This window comes from Macaca nemestrina, chromosome 7 (assembly GCF_043159975.1).
Source record: "Macaca nemestrina isolate mMacNem1 chromosome 7, mMacNem.hap1, whole genome shotgun sequence".
Classification (NCBI taxonomy): Eukaryota; Metazoa; Chordata; class Mammalia; order Primates; family Cercopithecidae; genus Macaca; species Macaca nemestrina.
This window is the reverse complement of record NC_092131.1, coordinates 15,258,556-15,273,887: the sequence shown is the minus strand read 5'-3', so window position 1 is coordinate 15,273,887 and position 15,332 is coordinate 15,258,556. Positions and strand designations below refer to the sequence as shown.

General features: G+C 48.5%; 1 protein-coding gene across 4 annotated transcripts in view; it reads left to right on the top strand.

The window, feature by feature from the left end:
* LOC105467535 (Ras and Rab interactor 3) overlaps nucleotides 1–15,332 on the top strand; it is a 184,122-nt gene that overhangs the window by 54,588 nt on the left and 114,202 nt on the right. For 3 of the 4 annotated variants that reach the window (XM_071099693.1, XM_071099692.1, XM_011717190.2), the window contains exon 3: nucleotides 9,249–9,366. In XM_071099693.1, the coding sequence (XP_070955794.1) occupies nucleotides 9,249–9,366 (118 nt within the window). Of the gene's footprint in view, nucleotides 1–2,565; nucleotides 5,850–9,248; nucleotides 9,367–15,332 lie in introns of those variants that run through there. The other variant, XM_071099695.1, reaches the window with a different exon arrangement.

Here is a 15,332-nt window from a genome sequence, read left to right as displayed (position 1 = left end):
GGTGGGCTTTGAGACTTTTCACATGGAAACCCCAAAGGTGTTGGAGAAAGGGCTCTGGGTGGTCCTTCGGCTCTCCACCCCACCATGTACTCACCTGTAACAGCCATCATGGGCAACATCCCGTTGAAGTATGACCTGGGGACACCCGATCAGGGAGTGGGCAGGGGGGGCGATGTGGATATGAACAACTCATGAAGATGGCTGCTGCCTGACACTGACTTGGGCCAAACTCTGCCAGGTTTAAGCTGAGATAATTCACCATAATATAATCTAAAATGTTCTTCAGGCGTCACTGCAGCACAGTGATGCTGTTTTTGAGGTGCTGCCTGTGAATACCTTTTCGAAGGGTCTCCATGACTAGCTCAGCAGCTAAACCTCCCCAGAGAGGAACAGAACAGACCCTCTTATTCCAGTTGGCCAGAGCAGACCACTGACCTGGGCTCTTGCCCACAGCAGGTACTTGTCAATGTCACCCTCACCCATGACCACCTGGACAGGAAACATCAGAGGACTCCTGGAGCCGCGCCAAACTCAGAGTCCCTCCCTGCCCCACTCTCCATTGTGAACTCACAGCCTCCAGCCTCCTCCGCCCCCCCAGGCCAGCGCCTTATCATGGTTTTCAGTCAGAAGACAAGAGCCACACGAGAGCCCTGTGGCCATGCTGAAAGGGTGGGTGATGGGTTCAGAACTGGGGAGCTGGCAGAGTCCAACCTCGGGGACTTTCCAGCCCTGTCGACACGCTGTGTAGATAACACAGCCCAACAGCGAGAGGGGAGCGAGATGCTTCACCATGTGGTGGGGATGCCTGACCCTAGTCCTGCTCTGGCAGTTGCCACCTGTGTGGCTCTGGGGAGGACTGAGTGATACCAGTCCTGGCACCTGTAAGGCTCCTGGCCCAGTGTGCACACGCTAGCCGCCGTTTTAACTTCTGCCTCCATGCTATGGACTTGAACCACTCTCTCTTTAGTTTATAATCTTGCGTTCGCCTCCTCTTGCCCTGGATCTGTAAGTTTCATCTCTTCTGGGGTCAGGCAGTCCCTTCTGATTCTTTTTCACAGTAAACACACATGGTGGACAGACTCCCAGGTCTAGGTGGAGCCTGAGACCAGGAGACAGAAGCTCAAAACCAGCTATGGGTGGGGTGAGTGGAGCATGGTCCTCAGTGAGCGTCCTGTTGGATGCTTTCCTCTGCAACTTTTCCATACATCTTCCAACCAGAGAGGCAGGGCCTTGGTTTCATTTTTTGTTTCTGCTGGGTGATGGCAGGTGTTGCCACCCCCATTTATGGACAAGAACACGGAGGCTCAGAGAAACCATACAATCACCCAGGGTCCCAGGGCTGGTAACTGGCTGCTCAGGGCTGTCTGAGAGCCCAGAAAGAAATACAGTTTGTGGGCCTGTCCCCAGCTGGAGGAGCTCCCTCTGAGAGCTCCTGCCTCTTTTTTTTTTTTTTTTTTCTTTCTTTCTTGGAATGTGAGGATGGAGAACAGGGTCCGTGTCTGAACAAAGTGAGGAAACCTAGAAATAGCTATGGGCTGGGTGTGAAAGAGCTGATTCAATGCAGAGCAGCATCGAAGGACAGCCTAGTTGAAGCCAGCACCCAGGATTTGTCACGCCAGTCACCCTAGGGAGAGATGAGTGGGGACTAAGCGCATCAAAATAGTTAGGGGAGAAAGTAACCATCAGTAGAGTAAAAATATATATGTTGTACTGTGACCCTGGCCCGTGTAGACCTGTACCCTCCAACAAGAAGTCGACCCTTATTATAGGCAAAGGTCTTCTATTTTATTTTCTTCTGTTTCATTCTGGAAAAAGAAATTTTGGGTGGCATTAGCACTAATGGGTCATGACCTGCAGTTTGAAAAGCACTGCCCTTCCTTCCTGTGCCATCCCTGCCCCTAAAGGTGAGGCAGCCCTGCCATGCGCCTGTGCTTCTAACCAGTGACCTGGGGTGTGTCCCCTACACGTGCACCACAAAGAGAGCACTTTCCCAGTGCGGACAGAAATCTACAGTTTGGTTGCAATTTAGGAGGGCTCCAGCCTCAGCTCCCACCCTGACTCGGGGTCAGGGGTCAAAGTTTGCCTTCCCAGTGGCACCACTGGCTCCTGCTCTGCCTTTCTTTCCATGCCCTACTCAGCAGAGAGGCCCTGAGGGCACCCCAGAGTTCCCTCATGGTAGATACACACACACATACACACACACACACACTCTCTCTCACACACACTGTCTACCTTAACTAATGACATTCAGGCCAGGCACAGTGGCTCACGCCTGTAATCCCAGCACTTTGGGAGGCCAAGGTGGGTGGATCACTTGAAATCAGGAGTTGGAGACCAGCCTGGCCAACATGATGAAGCTCCATCTCCACAAAAATACAAAAATTAGCCAGGCATGGTAGTGCACGCCTGTAATCCCAGCTAGTCGGAAGGCTGAGGCAGGAGAATCACTTGAACTCTGGTGGCAGAGGTTGCAGTGGGCTGAGATCATGCCATTGTGCTCCAGCCTCAGCGACAAAGTGAGACTCGGTCTCAAAAAAAAAAAAAAAAAAAAGTGACATTCAGAAAATGTGATTAATTATGGAGTTTATTCTAGCACAAAACTCGAGAGTAGCCACCCAGGAGACACCGACTCCAAATGAACAAGGCCAGCGTTGAAGGTGAAGTTAAGGTTTTATACAGATAGAGACAGAGAAGTTTTAGCAGAATGACATTTTCCATATGAGACCACTGCATGCCCCAGTGATCTGATTGGTTACAGATTGCTACATCCTGGGAAGATTACTTTATTACTCCTGTTAAATTAAGTTTAGCCTAATGCTGCCTCCTTACATATTTTAAGTTCTGCTTAAAGGTTTTTCTGGACATAGTGAACTGTAACCTAACTGCAGGTGTAAACAGATGTAAATTACTCTCGTGACAATCACTGAGTCTTGGCCAGTCAAAGGTGGCCAACTGGTCAAACTGTTCAAACAAGGCAAATGCCGAGCTGTAACCAATCCAACTGTTTCTGTACCTCACTTCCAGTTTTTGTCCATTACTTTCCTTTTACTGTTCATAAATCTTCCACTACGTGGCTGCTATGCTGGAGTCTCTCTGAACCTATGCTGGTTCAGGAGTTGCCCGATTTTGAATCGTTCTTTGCTCAACTAAATTCTGTGAAATTTAATTGGTCTAAGGTTTTTCTTTTAATACTCCATAAGAAGGGGAGTGTTCTGAGGGGGTCTTATCTCCGCTGCTGTTTGGTCTTCAATATTTACAGGAAATCAGCTGCAGAGGTTGCAGTTGCATGCAGCGGTGTTGACTCAGGCTACAAAGTCACATTCCTCTCAAGGCTCTAAAGAATTTGAAGTTCCAACAGCTTTAAGTCCCAATTATTTTAAGTTTGAATTTAATTTCACAGCACTCACCCACACTCACACACATACACTCACTCACAATTGTCTGACACCAGCTGGGTGTCCAACAATTTGGACACTACCCAGAGTGAGTGCAGACTCCAGGGGCGGCTCCTCCTTCCCACGCCGGCCACAAGTGGGCTTCCCAGGCTACCTGCACTTCTGTCCAATTTGGCTTCAAATTCAGGAGTTCCCATGGTCCCCATTCAGGTTTGATAATCCGATAGGACAACTCGAAGACTCACAAAGTGTTATACTTCCAATTACAGTTTTGTATAAAGGATACAGCACAGGAACTACCAAACAGAAAAGGCACATAGGGTGAGGTCTGGGCGGGGCAGCCACAGAGTCCCCATCACCTCTCCTCCTATTCGCAGGGGGGGTCCAGACAGGTCTGCAGCATCCTCAGTTCTTGCCTCCTCAGAAGAAAGAATTTGACAAAGTGGGCATAAGGCAGAGTGAGAGGCCCAGGCAAGTCTAAAGCTTTACTAAAGCTTTCGAGCAGGAACAAAAGGAAGGAAACTACACTTGGAAGAGGGCCAGGCAGGTGGCTTGAGACATCTAGTGCACGGTTTGACCTTTGACTTAGGGTTTTCTGTGTTGGCATGCTCCCGGGGTCTTGCGTCCCTTCTCCCCTGAGTCTCGGAGCGGGCTTCTTCCCTTGGAGTGGGCTGTCCGCATGTGCAGTGATCCGCCAGCACTCGGGAGGGGCCACGTGCGCAGTGTGGTTACTGGAGTTGTGTGCATGCTCAGTTGAGGCGTTCTTCCTGTACCGGTCCAGTGTTTCTAGAAGAAGGTCCTATATCAGTTATGCTCTGCCATTTTGCGTCTTAGTGCTCATGCTTGAGCCCACGGGCACACTTTGTGAGATATGATTGAGAAGATGCTGATCACCAGTTTTCAGGTTTTTTCTATCTCTTGGGAGACTGTGTTTCCCTGGTGTGCAAGCTGCAACCAATTATTATTTTAGCGAGACAGCTAACAACTGCCTGCCCATCATTTGATGGTCACCTGACATTCCTGGTGGGGGAGGGGACTCTCCTGCCCTGCTCATGCCTGACTACCTACTGTAACATTTCCCCCTCAAGAGTCTAAGACCCCAATTCCTTGGGGAAAATGGATGGTCAGTCTTTTGTAACTGCTTCCTGCAGTTATAGAGAGGGGCGGTGGTGGTTGTTCTGTGGGTCTTGGCCTCTGCTAGCTGTCCAGGCAGGGTGGCTCCGTGGGTTGGTGAGAGTAGTATCCAGCCAGGTCAAAGAGAAATGGGCAGAACTTTGCCTCTGTCATGTCCCACTGATGGGAAGTCTAGTGGTCTCCTGTAGAAGGGTGACTCTTTTTTTTTTTTTTTTTTTTTGAGATGGAGTCTTGCTGCGTCACCCAGGCTGGAGTACAGTGGTGCAATCTTGGCTCAGTGCCACCTCTGCCTCCCAGATTGAAGCTATTCTCCTGCCTCAGCCTCCCAAATAGTTGGGATTACAGCACCACTATACGTGACTAATTTTTGTATTTTTAGTAGAAACAGAGTTTCACCTTGTTGGCCAGGCTGGTCTCGAACTCCTGACCTCAAGTGATCCACCTGCCTCAGCCTCCCAAAGGGCCGGGATTACAGGCATGAGCCACTGTGCCTGGCCAGAAGGGTGACTTTTGAATATTGAGGGGATGGCATCTCTCACTGAGGATCAGCTGGAGACAAATCAGGTTATTAGATTTAGAAGAATGTCAAAACAAAATAAGGGGGTAAGGACAGCTCCAAAAAATCCCAAGGTTGGTGACACTCCCAAGTAGCTGACACTCCTGGAAGCTGGGTGCATCTTCCTCCCAGCACAGCCAGAAAGTCCAGAGATTTTATTTCAGAGACATGATTGATTAAATCATTGGCCATGTAATTGAACTCAGTCTCCAGTCCCCTTCTGGGGGTCACACGTGGGGCCGAAGGTTCCAACCCGCTAAGCAAGTGCTTAGTCTTTCTGTGGCCAGCCCCTCCCTTGAATCTAAGGTCCCACCAGGAGTCCCTGTTTAATAGCAGAAGCTCAGGTTAGGTCAAAACGGGCTCATTATGAATAATAAAAAACACTCTCATCTCTCAGGAAATTCCAAGGGTTTTTGAAGCTCTGTGCCAGGATTGGGTACAAAGACTGGCGATGTGTTTCTGTCTTACTATATACCACACTCACCCCCACACACACTCACGTTCCTTCACACACTCACATTGCCTTACACACTGCTGGTTCTCATGGGCCTGGTGACCAAGGAGGCAGCTCCACCTTGAACCTCCATAGAGGCAAAGCAACCTCATTTCTTTGAAAGACTCCACGTCCTGGGGTCAGTTCAACTTCAGGGGAATGCACTAGTTCAGAGATGCTGCAGCTCCAAGTAGGGTGACGATTTGGCAGCAGCCGAGGCTTGTCTGTAAGCCTCTGAGCAGAGAGCCAGGCCTGGCGGAGGCATCTAGAGGTAAGCCAATGTCCAGTAGGAACACCTTGTGGGCAGGCACCACCTCCTCCCCTTTCCCCCCGCTCCCGCATGAAGCAGCGCAGCGTCATTTGTCTGGGGTAATACCCGAGGTTCGTTGCCTCACACCAAGGAAATAAAGGTTACGAACACACAAGGAATGAGGTTAAGAGCAGAGGTTTAAAAGATGAAAGAAAGAGAAAAGCTCTTTCCTGCAGAGAGAGGGTGTCCTGAACAGGTCTTCTGGTCCATGGTGAAGTGCAGGAGGTCTTATAGGTGAGCTTGAGGAGGAAGTATCTGATTTACATAGAGTACCAGAGATTGGCTGGACAGGTGTGCCATTTGCATTGCACGAGAAGAAGCTGGCTGCCCCACCCTAATCTTTTATTATGTAGATGGATTCTCTACATGGCCAGGGCTATGTTGCCTACTTTTCCACTGTACACGTGGTGACAAAGAAAAGGGAAGATGGAGCCTCCATGTTGAACATACCTGGCTTCCAGGTAACCCTTTTCTATTGGCACAGCTGCCGGCATTCGCCCGTGCAAGCTTCCAGGTTGCTTGTCTATGTTTGCAGCTTGAGTTTTTCAGACTGTTCTTTGTTATAGAAGAAATTATTTGGGGGCTACTTTTTGTTAAAAGGGAAGCTCAGCAGAGGACCCTGTTACCCTCACTCTCTGCCTAAATACTTTCTTTTTAGCTCCTGTATCACCGGAGTACCCCTTCCATCGCCCCCTGTTGCTCCTGGTTCTAATTATCTCTTCATCCTGCTCTGCTGGAGGGGAGGGGCTGCGAAAAACTCATTTCCACCCTCAGTTTGGTAACTAGTGATTCATCGCGCTGCTGCTCTGGAAGGGCCGTACGCTCTCACGGAGACCAGAATCTTAAGCCACAGGGCCGCCCTCTGTAAGCCAAGTGGAGGCAAAATTGAGCACTCAGGATCTAGAGTCGAAGGTCCTGAGTTTCAGGTCTCAGCTCCACCACTTACAACCCTGTGATCATGAGCATTACTTGCCTCTCTCTGCCTCAGTTTCCTCATCTATAAAATGGGGATAACCATAATGTCTCCCCCATAGGTTTAATAGGAGAATTAAGTGAGATCATAGAATCTAATTAATGCACTAGTATTTGGATTTAGACCAGACTAGGGAGGCCATTAATCATTAATAGTAATACGGTTCTAGTATTTTTTTTAACAATTATATATAACAACTATAGAATAACAATGATTATGATGATACAGCAATATAGTAATATTAGTACTCAATACAATAGCAGCAGAATTTAGGATATCACCAGAGCAGGGTCAGGACAGAGGACTCCTCAGGAGCCTCCTGTGCTTGGGGCTGTATCCTCGTGTTACCAGAAAGGGTTCCGGATCCAGACCCCAAGAGTAGGTTCTTGGATCTGACACAAGAAAGAATTTGGGGTGAGCCCACAGAATAAAGTGAAAGCAAGTTTATTAGAGAAGTGAAGAAGCAAAAGAATGGCTGCTCTATCCTGGTACACTGTCTCATACTCATGCTTGACTGAATATGCTTATGGTTTCTTCTTGATTATTTGCTAAACAAAGGGTAGATTATTCATGAGTATTCCAGGAAAGGGGCAGGCAATTCCTGGAACTAAGAGTCCCTCCCCTTTTTAGATATAGGGTAACTTCCTGACGTTGCCATGACATCTGTAAACTGTCATGGCGCTGGTGGGAGTGTCTTTTAGCATGCCGATGCATTATAATTAGCACATAATGAGCAGTGAGAACGACCAGAGGTCACTTTGGTCGCCATCTTGGTTTTGGTGGGTTTGGGCCGGCTTCTTTACCACATCCTGTTTTATCAGCAGGGTCTTTGTGACCTGTATCTTGTGCCCACCTCCTGTCTCATCCTGTGACTTAGAATGCCCTAACCTCCTGGGAATGCAGCCCAGCAGGTCTCAGCCTTATTTTACCCAGCCCCTATTCAAGATGGGGGTCACTCTGGTTCAAACGGACACTCAGATATCCCAGTGTCCCTGCTCCGCAGCCTTTCTTCAGCAACCTTGGCCAGACACCTAGTTTTCCAAACTCTAACCCAGAAGCTTGGGGCTGGAGTAGGAGAGGCTTAAGCTCCAGGGGTGGGGTCAAGACCAGAGCCAGGAGGGGAAGACACAGACCAAGTCCTTCCCCTATCCAGGGATGCCCCCTCCCGCTTCCTGGGAAAGCTGTGCCACAGGAGGTTGGGGAGATTCCAGAAGGTGTCACCTGGAAAGGAGGGATGAGCTTGCTGGGACCTGCCAAGATTCAAAGGACATTTTAAAACAGCAGAGTCTGTGAAAGGCAGCAGAATCCCGCTCCCCATGTTTGCCCTCGGGACCCTCAATGAAGCAGAACCATTGCTCAGAGCGTGAGAAGAAGCAAGTGTCCGTAAACATGCTGGCTCCGGGTGAGACCTCAGCTAGTGTTTGGTTTCTAGAGCACAGCTGTGTCCTCAGGGCCTAGAGCCATGGTTTTATCAGAAGAGAGTAAACCCACAGCAGAAGCAAGTCTTCCTGCTTACGACTTGGGGTCTGCATGCAGAGGCCTCGTGGCATGGAGGTCCCAAGCGTTGACACCAGTGTCTGGAGGCCAAATCCAGTTCTTCCCTTACAGCTGTGAGACCTCGGCCAGGATCACCTTCCAGAGCATGTCCTGTGGGCCAAGCCCTAACAGGTATTAACTCAGTCAGTCATCACACCAGCTTGAGGAGGGGGCATCCTGTTATAATCAGAGAGTACCTCAGTTCCTTCATCTGTGAAATGGGGATAATAATAAAACTCATGGGGTGATGGAGAGGATGGAGCAAGTTACTATATGTGGAGTGTCCTGACGGGTCTTGTCACAGCGAGAGCTCTATATTAAGTATTAGCTATTTTTATTTTTTCAGAGGAAAAAAAGGTGTGAATTGACCAATATCTGTGATTGTCTCCAGCAGCCTCCCCCAGAGCATACGTGCTGGGGTGAGAGTTGAAATTCAACCTGACTCCCGTACGTTAGAGCTTTTCTGAGTGTAGACTCAGGACCACTCACATAAGAGCCAGCCAATTCCAGCCCCCCTTACAGAACCAGCATCTCGGGGTGGGGGCATAGGAATCTTAAGACCTCCCCCCGCCATGGACTCTGTGCCTCCAATACCCTTATAGAAACATTGATTTCATTGAACCCTTCAGTGGGCAAATGAGAAACTGAGCATGCAGGATCCTAGTGTGGACATGGGCCAGGTGACACAAGACTGTTGGGGCAGAACCCCCAGTGTCCCCGAGGCATCCTTGACCTCCCTAGCCTGCCTCCTCATTTCAGGAACCTTCAGATGACTTCCATCTCATGGTTGTCCTCCTCATCTTCACCCAAATCTTTGATTCACAGAGCTCCCTCCCCTTCTTTGGTTTCAGATGTTCCTGGTCCGCCGGGACAGCAGCTCGAAGCAGCTGGTGCTCTGTGTCCACTTTCCTTCCCTGAACGAGAGCTCGGCCGAGGTGCTCGAATACACCATTAAGGAAGAAAAGTCGAGTAAGTGCCCGTCTTCTCTGTTTTCACTTTGACCACACGGCAGCAGCAGCAGCAGCAGCAGCAGCGAGGCTGCACCTTCTAGCCACAGACTCTCCCAGACGCACTGATGGTGTTTAAAATTAGAAGGAGGAAAAGCTTTCAGTCACTGAAGTTACTTAGCCAGACTTGTACTGAACTCAGTTCATCATCCAAAGTCAGTGTGAATTTCTGCTCACCCTCGTCGCAGCTGGTTGGCTTTGCGTTCTTGTGGCCACAGTGAAGTTTCCTCTTGTTAGCTCAATGCAGGGATGCTGGAGAAAGGGAGGAAAAGAAGAAGAAATGTCTGCACCCTTGGTTCCTAGTGTCAGCTCAGCACACACTCAATCCATGATTGCAGACAAGTCACTTAATCTTTCTGAGCCTCAGTTTTCTCTTCTGTCAAATGCACGTAATAGTCACAGAGCTTTTGTGAGGGTCAAACTGACAAACACTTTGAAAGACAAAAATCTGGACCAGACTGGATGGCTCACACCTATAATCCCAACACTTCGGAAGGTAGAGGCTGGAGGATTCCTTGAGCCCAGGATCTGGAGACTAGCCTGAGCAACATAGAAAGACCCCATCTCGACAAAAGATAAAAATAAATAAGCCAGGTGTGATAGAATGCACCTGTGGCCCCAGCTACTTGGGAGGCCGAGGTGGAAGGATGGCTTGAGCTAGGGAGGGTGAGGCTGCAGTGAACTATAATTGTGCCACTGCATTCCATCCTGGGTAACAGAAGGAGATTTAAAAAAAAAAAAAAAAAAAAAAAAAAGACAGAAATCCTGTGTGTGTGTAGTGCTGCTAGAAGTAGGCATGGGCCTCAGTGGGAAAATGTTTCGGGCCCCCTCCCTAGGGTGGGTTTGTTCTGATAATATGGTGTCACTGGGTTTGGGGCCCTTGTGGACTGCTGGGCACCCATCTGTGCCAGCTTCCCCTCCTCACATGGTACAACCACTCAGTGGGTGCTTCTTCCCCTCTGCCCAGATAGACCCAATTTATCAAGACGGAAATTGCAACAGAGAAAGAGTTTGATGTACATAAAGCCAACTAAACAGGAGACGGAGCTTTATTATTACTCAAATCAGCCTCCCTGAAAATTTGGAGGCTAGGGTTTTTTAAAGACAGTTTGGCGGGTAGGAGGGGCATGGAGGGGGAAAGCTGATTGGTTGGGTCAGGGATGGAATCACAGGGAGTTGAATCTGTCTTCTTGCACTGAGTCAGTTCCTGGGTGAGGGCCACAAGACCAAATGAGCCAGTTTACTGGTCTGGGTGGCGGGCACCAGCAGATCCGTAAGAAAGAATGCAGACCTCAAAAGCCAATCTTAGGTTTTATGATAGTAACGTTATCTACAGGAGCAACTGAGGACATTAGTGATCTTGTGGCCTCTGGCTACATGACTCCTGAGCTATAATTTCTTTTTTTCTTCTTTTCTGTGTTTTTTTTTTTTTTTTTTGAGACAGAGTTTCGCTCTTGTTGCCTAGGCTGGAGTACAATGGCATGATCTTGGCTCACCACAACCTCTGCCTCCCAGGTTCAAGTGATTGTCCTGCCTCAGCCTCCCTAGTAGCTGGGATTACAGGCATGTGCCACCACACCCGGCTAATTTTTGTATTTTTAGTAGAGACGGAGTTTCTCCACATTGGTCAGGCTGGTCTCGAACTCCCCACCTCAGGTGATCTGCCCACCTTGGCCTCCCAAAGTGCTGGGATTACAGGCGTGAGCCACCGTGTCTGGCCCTGAGCCATAATTTCTAATCTTGTGGCTAATTTGTTAGTTTTTCAAAGGTGGTCTGGTCTCCAGGCGAGGAGGAGATTTGTTTCAGGGAGAGGCTGTTACTATCTTTGTTTCAAAGTTAATTCTAAACTAAATTCCTCCCAGAGTTAGTTCCGCCTATGCCTAGGAATGAACAAGGGTAGTTTGGAGGTTAATGGCAAGATGGAATTGGTTAGGTCAGATCTCTTTCATTATCATTTCCTCGTCATAATTTTTGCAGAAGCAGTTTCAATGGCTATGTGTACATGCCAGGCATTCAGATCCAAACAGCCTGTTAGAAGAATCTGTAGAATATTCCAAGCACTGGTTTACATCTCTTGTAAATGGATCCAGGGTGTTGAGGGAAGCCTTTTACCCTCGGCTAGCAGCAGAGTGACAACAGTTAAGAAGACTCATTAAATATTCTCAAGCCTTTGTTTCTCAAGAAACATGTGTGCCTGACACTGGGAAGATGCAAAGACGAAGCAAACAGAGTTCTTGGCCTCAGGGGCCTCCAAATCTGGTTGGAGGGTGAGGACACACTGGCATGGGGGACAGACATCACTTGCTGTGCAGTATAGCAGGCATTACTGCAAAGGGACCTCTGGCTGGGGGCACAGAGGATACAGGTCACTGTGGGAAGGATTCAGGAGGGTGTCAAAAAGGAAGAAGCCTCAGACTGGGTCCCGAAGGTGAGTATATTAGTTCAATTGAAGGTTAATCTTCTAGCCCTAGAAGTGGACTAGGAAGGGAACGCAGAAGCAGATTACCTTTCTTGCTATAAGGAGATCTTTCCGCAGAGACCCAGAGCCCCACAGAATGGATAAAACAAAACTCGCCGGGCGCGGTGGCTCATGCCTGTAATCCCAGCACTTTGGAAGGCGGAGGCAGGCGGATCACGAGGTCAAGAGATCGAGACCATCTTAGCCAACATGGTGAAACACCATCTCTACTAAAAATACAGAAATTAGCTGGGTGTGGTGGCACGCGCCTGTAGTTCCAGCTACTTGGGAGGCTGAGGCAGGAGAATTACTTGAACCTGGGAGACGAAGGTTGCAGTGAGCTGAGATCGCACTCCTGCACTCCAGCCTGGCGACAGAGCGAGACTCCATCTCAACAACAACAAAAACAAAACACAACCCACACATTCATGTGTTCAGCAGAGTTATGGAGTGCCCATTCTGTGCCAGGCACTGTTCACTGCCTCTCGGAGCTCACTTCAGGTGGAGGGAGGGAATAAAGAGTAACCATCCAGGATGACTGGCAGATGGAGAGGTGTGCTATGGGGAACATGTGAGCATGGATAATTAGCTAGCTCCTGCAAGAACCAGCATAATGGCTTAACCCCAGAAGCTGGTTTCCCACTCATAGGCAAGGTTCCTGGCCAGTGGGGAAGGAACAGGGACCCCAGTGGAAGAAGAGGCTCTGCCACCTTCAGCGTGCAGCCTCCAGTTTCCTAGGACTGACTCCAAGCCAGTAGGCTGGAAGGGGGAAAGAGCATGGAGAAGGCTTGTGGTTGGGTCTTCCTGCCAAGGCCTAGGAGTGGGTGTGTCACCTGTGCCGCATTCCATTGACTAGAACTTGGTCACATGATCACAGCTAACTGCAGGGGAAACTGGGTCCAACCATGTGCCCAGGAAAAAGAACAGCACCTGGGTTTTGAACTACTAGAAGCCTGATCCATGGGTAGTAAGGATAGCGAGTGTGGGGTTGGGGCAAATCATTTATATAGCAAACTTGATTGACACCTCCATCCTGTGAAGTCCAGCGTGGAAGAAAATGTGAGGTTCTCAAAGGAGGAGAGTGTTATGGTTTTCCCAGACCAAGTGTACAGCACCCTCTGATGACAGCAGAAGAGGTAGGGCTCTTTGGGGCATCCACTGCTCTCCAAGAACCTGAGTCCCTTCTCATTTGGCCAGGGCCAGGCCGCCTTAGCAGGTGCCCCTGAGGCCACACAGCCCCTGGGTGTGCTTATGGTCTCCTGGGAGATAGAGAGGACCATCCTCTATCTATTAGTAGATAACAGATACAAGGAGGGTTCTGGCCTGTCTCTTACTAAGAGCAGCCAGGCTTTCAGGGACTCAGCTGCCACCTGCGAGTTACCTACAACTTTTAGAAACCCAAGAGCCGGCTGTGCTCTTGAATTTCCACAGGAACATTGGGAAAGTAGCAGAGGTTGGAGGTTGCGATGAGCTGAGCTGATCAGCCTGTGCTCTAGGAGCCTGAGGAGGGAGTGCTCTTCACAGGCAGGGTGGCCAGGAAGGCTTCCTGGAGGAAAGGCACATCAGGCTGGATCAGCAGACTGTCTGAAAGTTCTGCTGACGTCCTTTGCACCGTACTCCTTCCCGACATCCCTGCCCAGCCTCCAGGGTCACCACTCCACTGTCTCTCCAACCCAATGACACCCCTGGAAACCAGGACATTGTGTCTGGTTTCATGTCTCATTTCCCATTAGTCACCAATGAAAAACCAAAACTGGTTGGTAGTTAAACAGCAGTAAAAACAGGATTTGCTCAGAACTATTGCATTAAGGACGAAGAGACTTCGGTATAGAACTGGGCTCAACTCCAAATAGAGCATGGGCAGGTGGGGGTTATAGCCAGGAAGCAGGGTGGGGGCAGTGGATGGAAAATCACTAAGGGGAAACATTAGAGGTAGGGAGGATTCTGGTGAAACTGACCCAACAGGATTCTTGCTGAAGGCAGGCAGGGTGATCACACAGCACCCCGGGGGATGGTGGAGGTCGAAGAAACTGATCAGATATCGACAGTGATCAGATATCAAGGGGGAGGGGTTTTTCTAAACCAGCGAAGCAGGATTCTTGCTAAAACGGGATTTTAGTAGGCACAGATGAGCCTAGGAGAAGGTTCAGGAGCCTGACTAAAGTTTGGTCAAGCAACTAATTTTTTCAAGCCTAAGGGACAAATCAGGTCACTCAGAGACAGAGACGGCCAGCCTACTTCTGTGGGTTCTTTCTTCCTCCCAGGGCCATGTGGCCAAATCTCACTTTCCATTTTTATTTTATTTTATTATTATTTTTTATTATACTTTAAGTTCTAGGGTACATGTGCACAACATGCAGGTTTGTTACATATGTATACATGTGCCATGTTGGTGTGCTGTACCCATTAACTCGTCATTTACATTAGATATATCTCCTAATGCTATCCCTCCCCCCACCCCCTCCCCACAATAGGACCCGGTGTGTGATACTCCTCTTCCTGTGTCCAAGTGATCTCACTGTTCAATTCCCACCTATGAGTGAGAGCATGCGGCATTTGGTTTTCTGTTTTTGCGATAATTTGCTGAGAATGATGGTTTCCAGCTGCATCCATGTCCCTACAAAGGACACGAACTCATCCTTTTTTATGGCTGCATAGTATTCCATGGTGTGTATGTGCCACATTTTCTTAATCCAGTCTATCACTGATGGACATTTGGGTTGATTTCAAGTCTTTACTATTGTGAATAGTGCCGCAATAAACATACGTGTGCATGTGTCTTTATAGCAGCATGATTTATAATCCTTTGGGTATATCCCCAGTAATGGGATGGCTGGGTCGAATGGTATTTCTAGTTCTAGATCCTTGAGGAATCGCCACACTGTTTTCCACAATGGTTGAACTAGTTTACAGTCCGACCAACAATGTAAAAGTGTTCCTATTTCTCCACATCCTCTCCAGCACCTGTTGTTTCCTGATTTTTTTAATGATTGCCATTCTAACTGGTGTGAGATGGTATCTCATTGTGGTTTTGATTTGCATTTCTCTGATGGTGAATGATGAGCATTTTTTCATGTGTCTGTTGGCTGTATGAATGTCTTCTTTTGAGAAGTGTCTGTTCATATCCTTTGCCCACTTTTTGATGGGGTTGTTTGTTTTTTTCTTGGAAATTTGTTTGAGTTCTTTGTAGGTTCTGGATATTAGCCCTTTGTCAGATGAGTAGATTGCAAAAATTTTCTCCCATTCTGTAGGTTGCCTGTTCACTCTGATGGTAGTTTCTTTTGCTGTGCAGAAGCTCTTTAGTTTAATTAGATCCCATTTGTCAATTTTGGTTTTTGTTGCCATTGCTTTTGGTGTTTTAGCCATGAAGTCCTTGCCCACGCCTATGTCCTGAATTGTATTACCTAGGTTTTCTTCTAGGGTTTTTATGATTTTAGGTCTAACATTTAAGGCTCTAATCCATCTTGAAT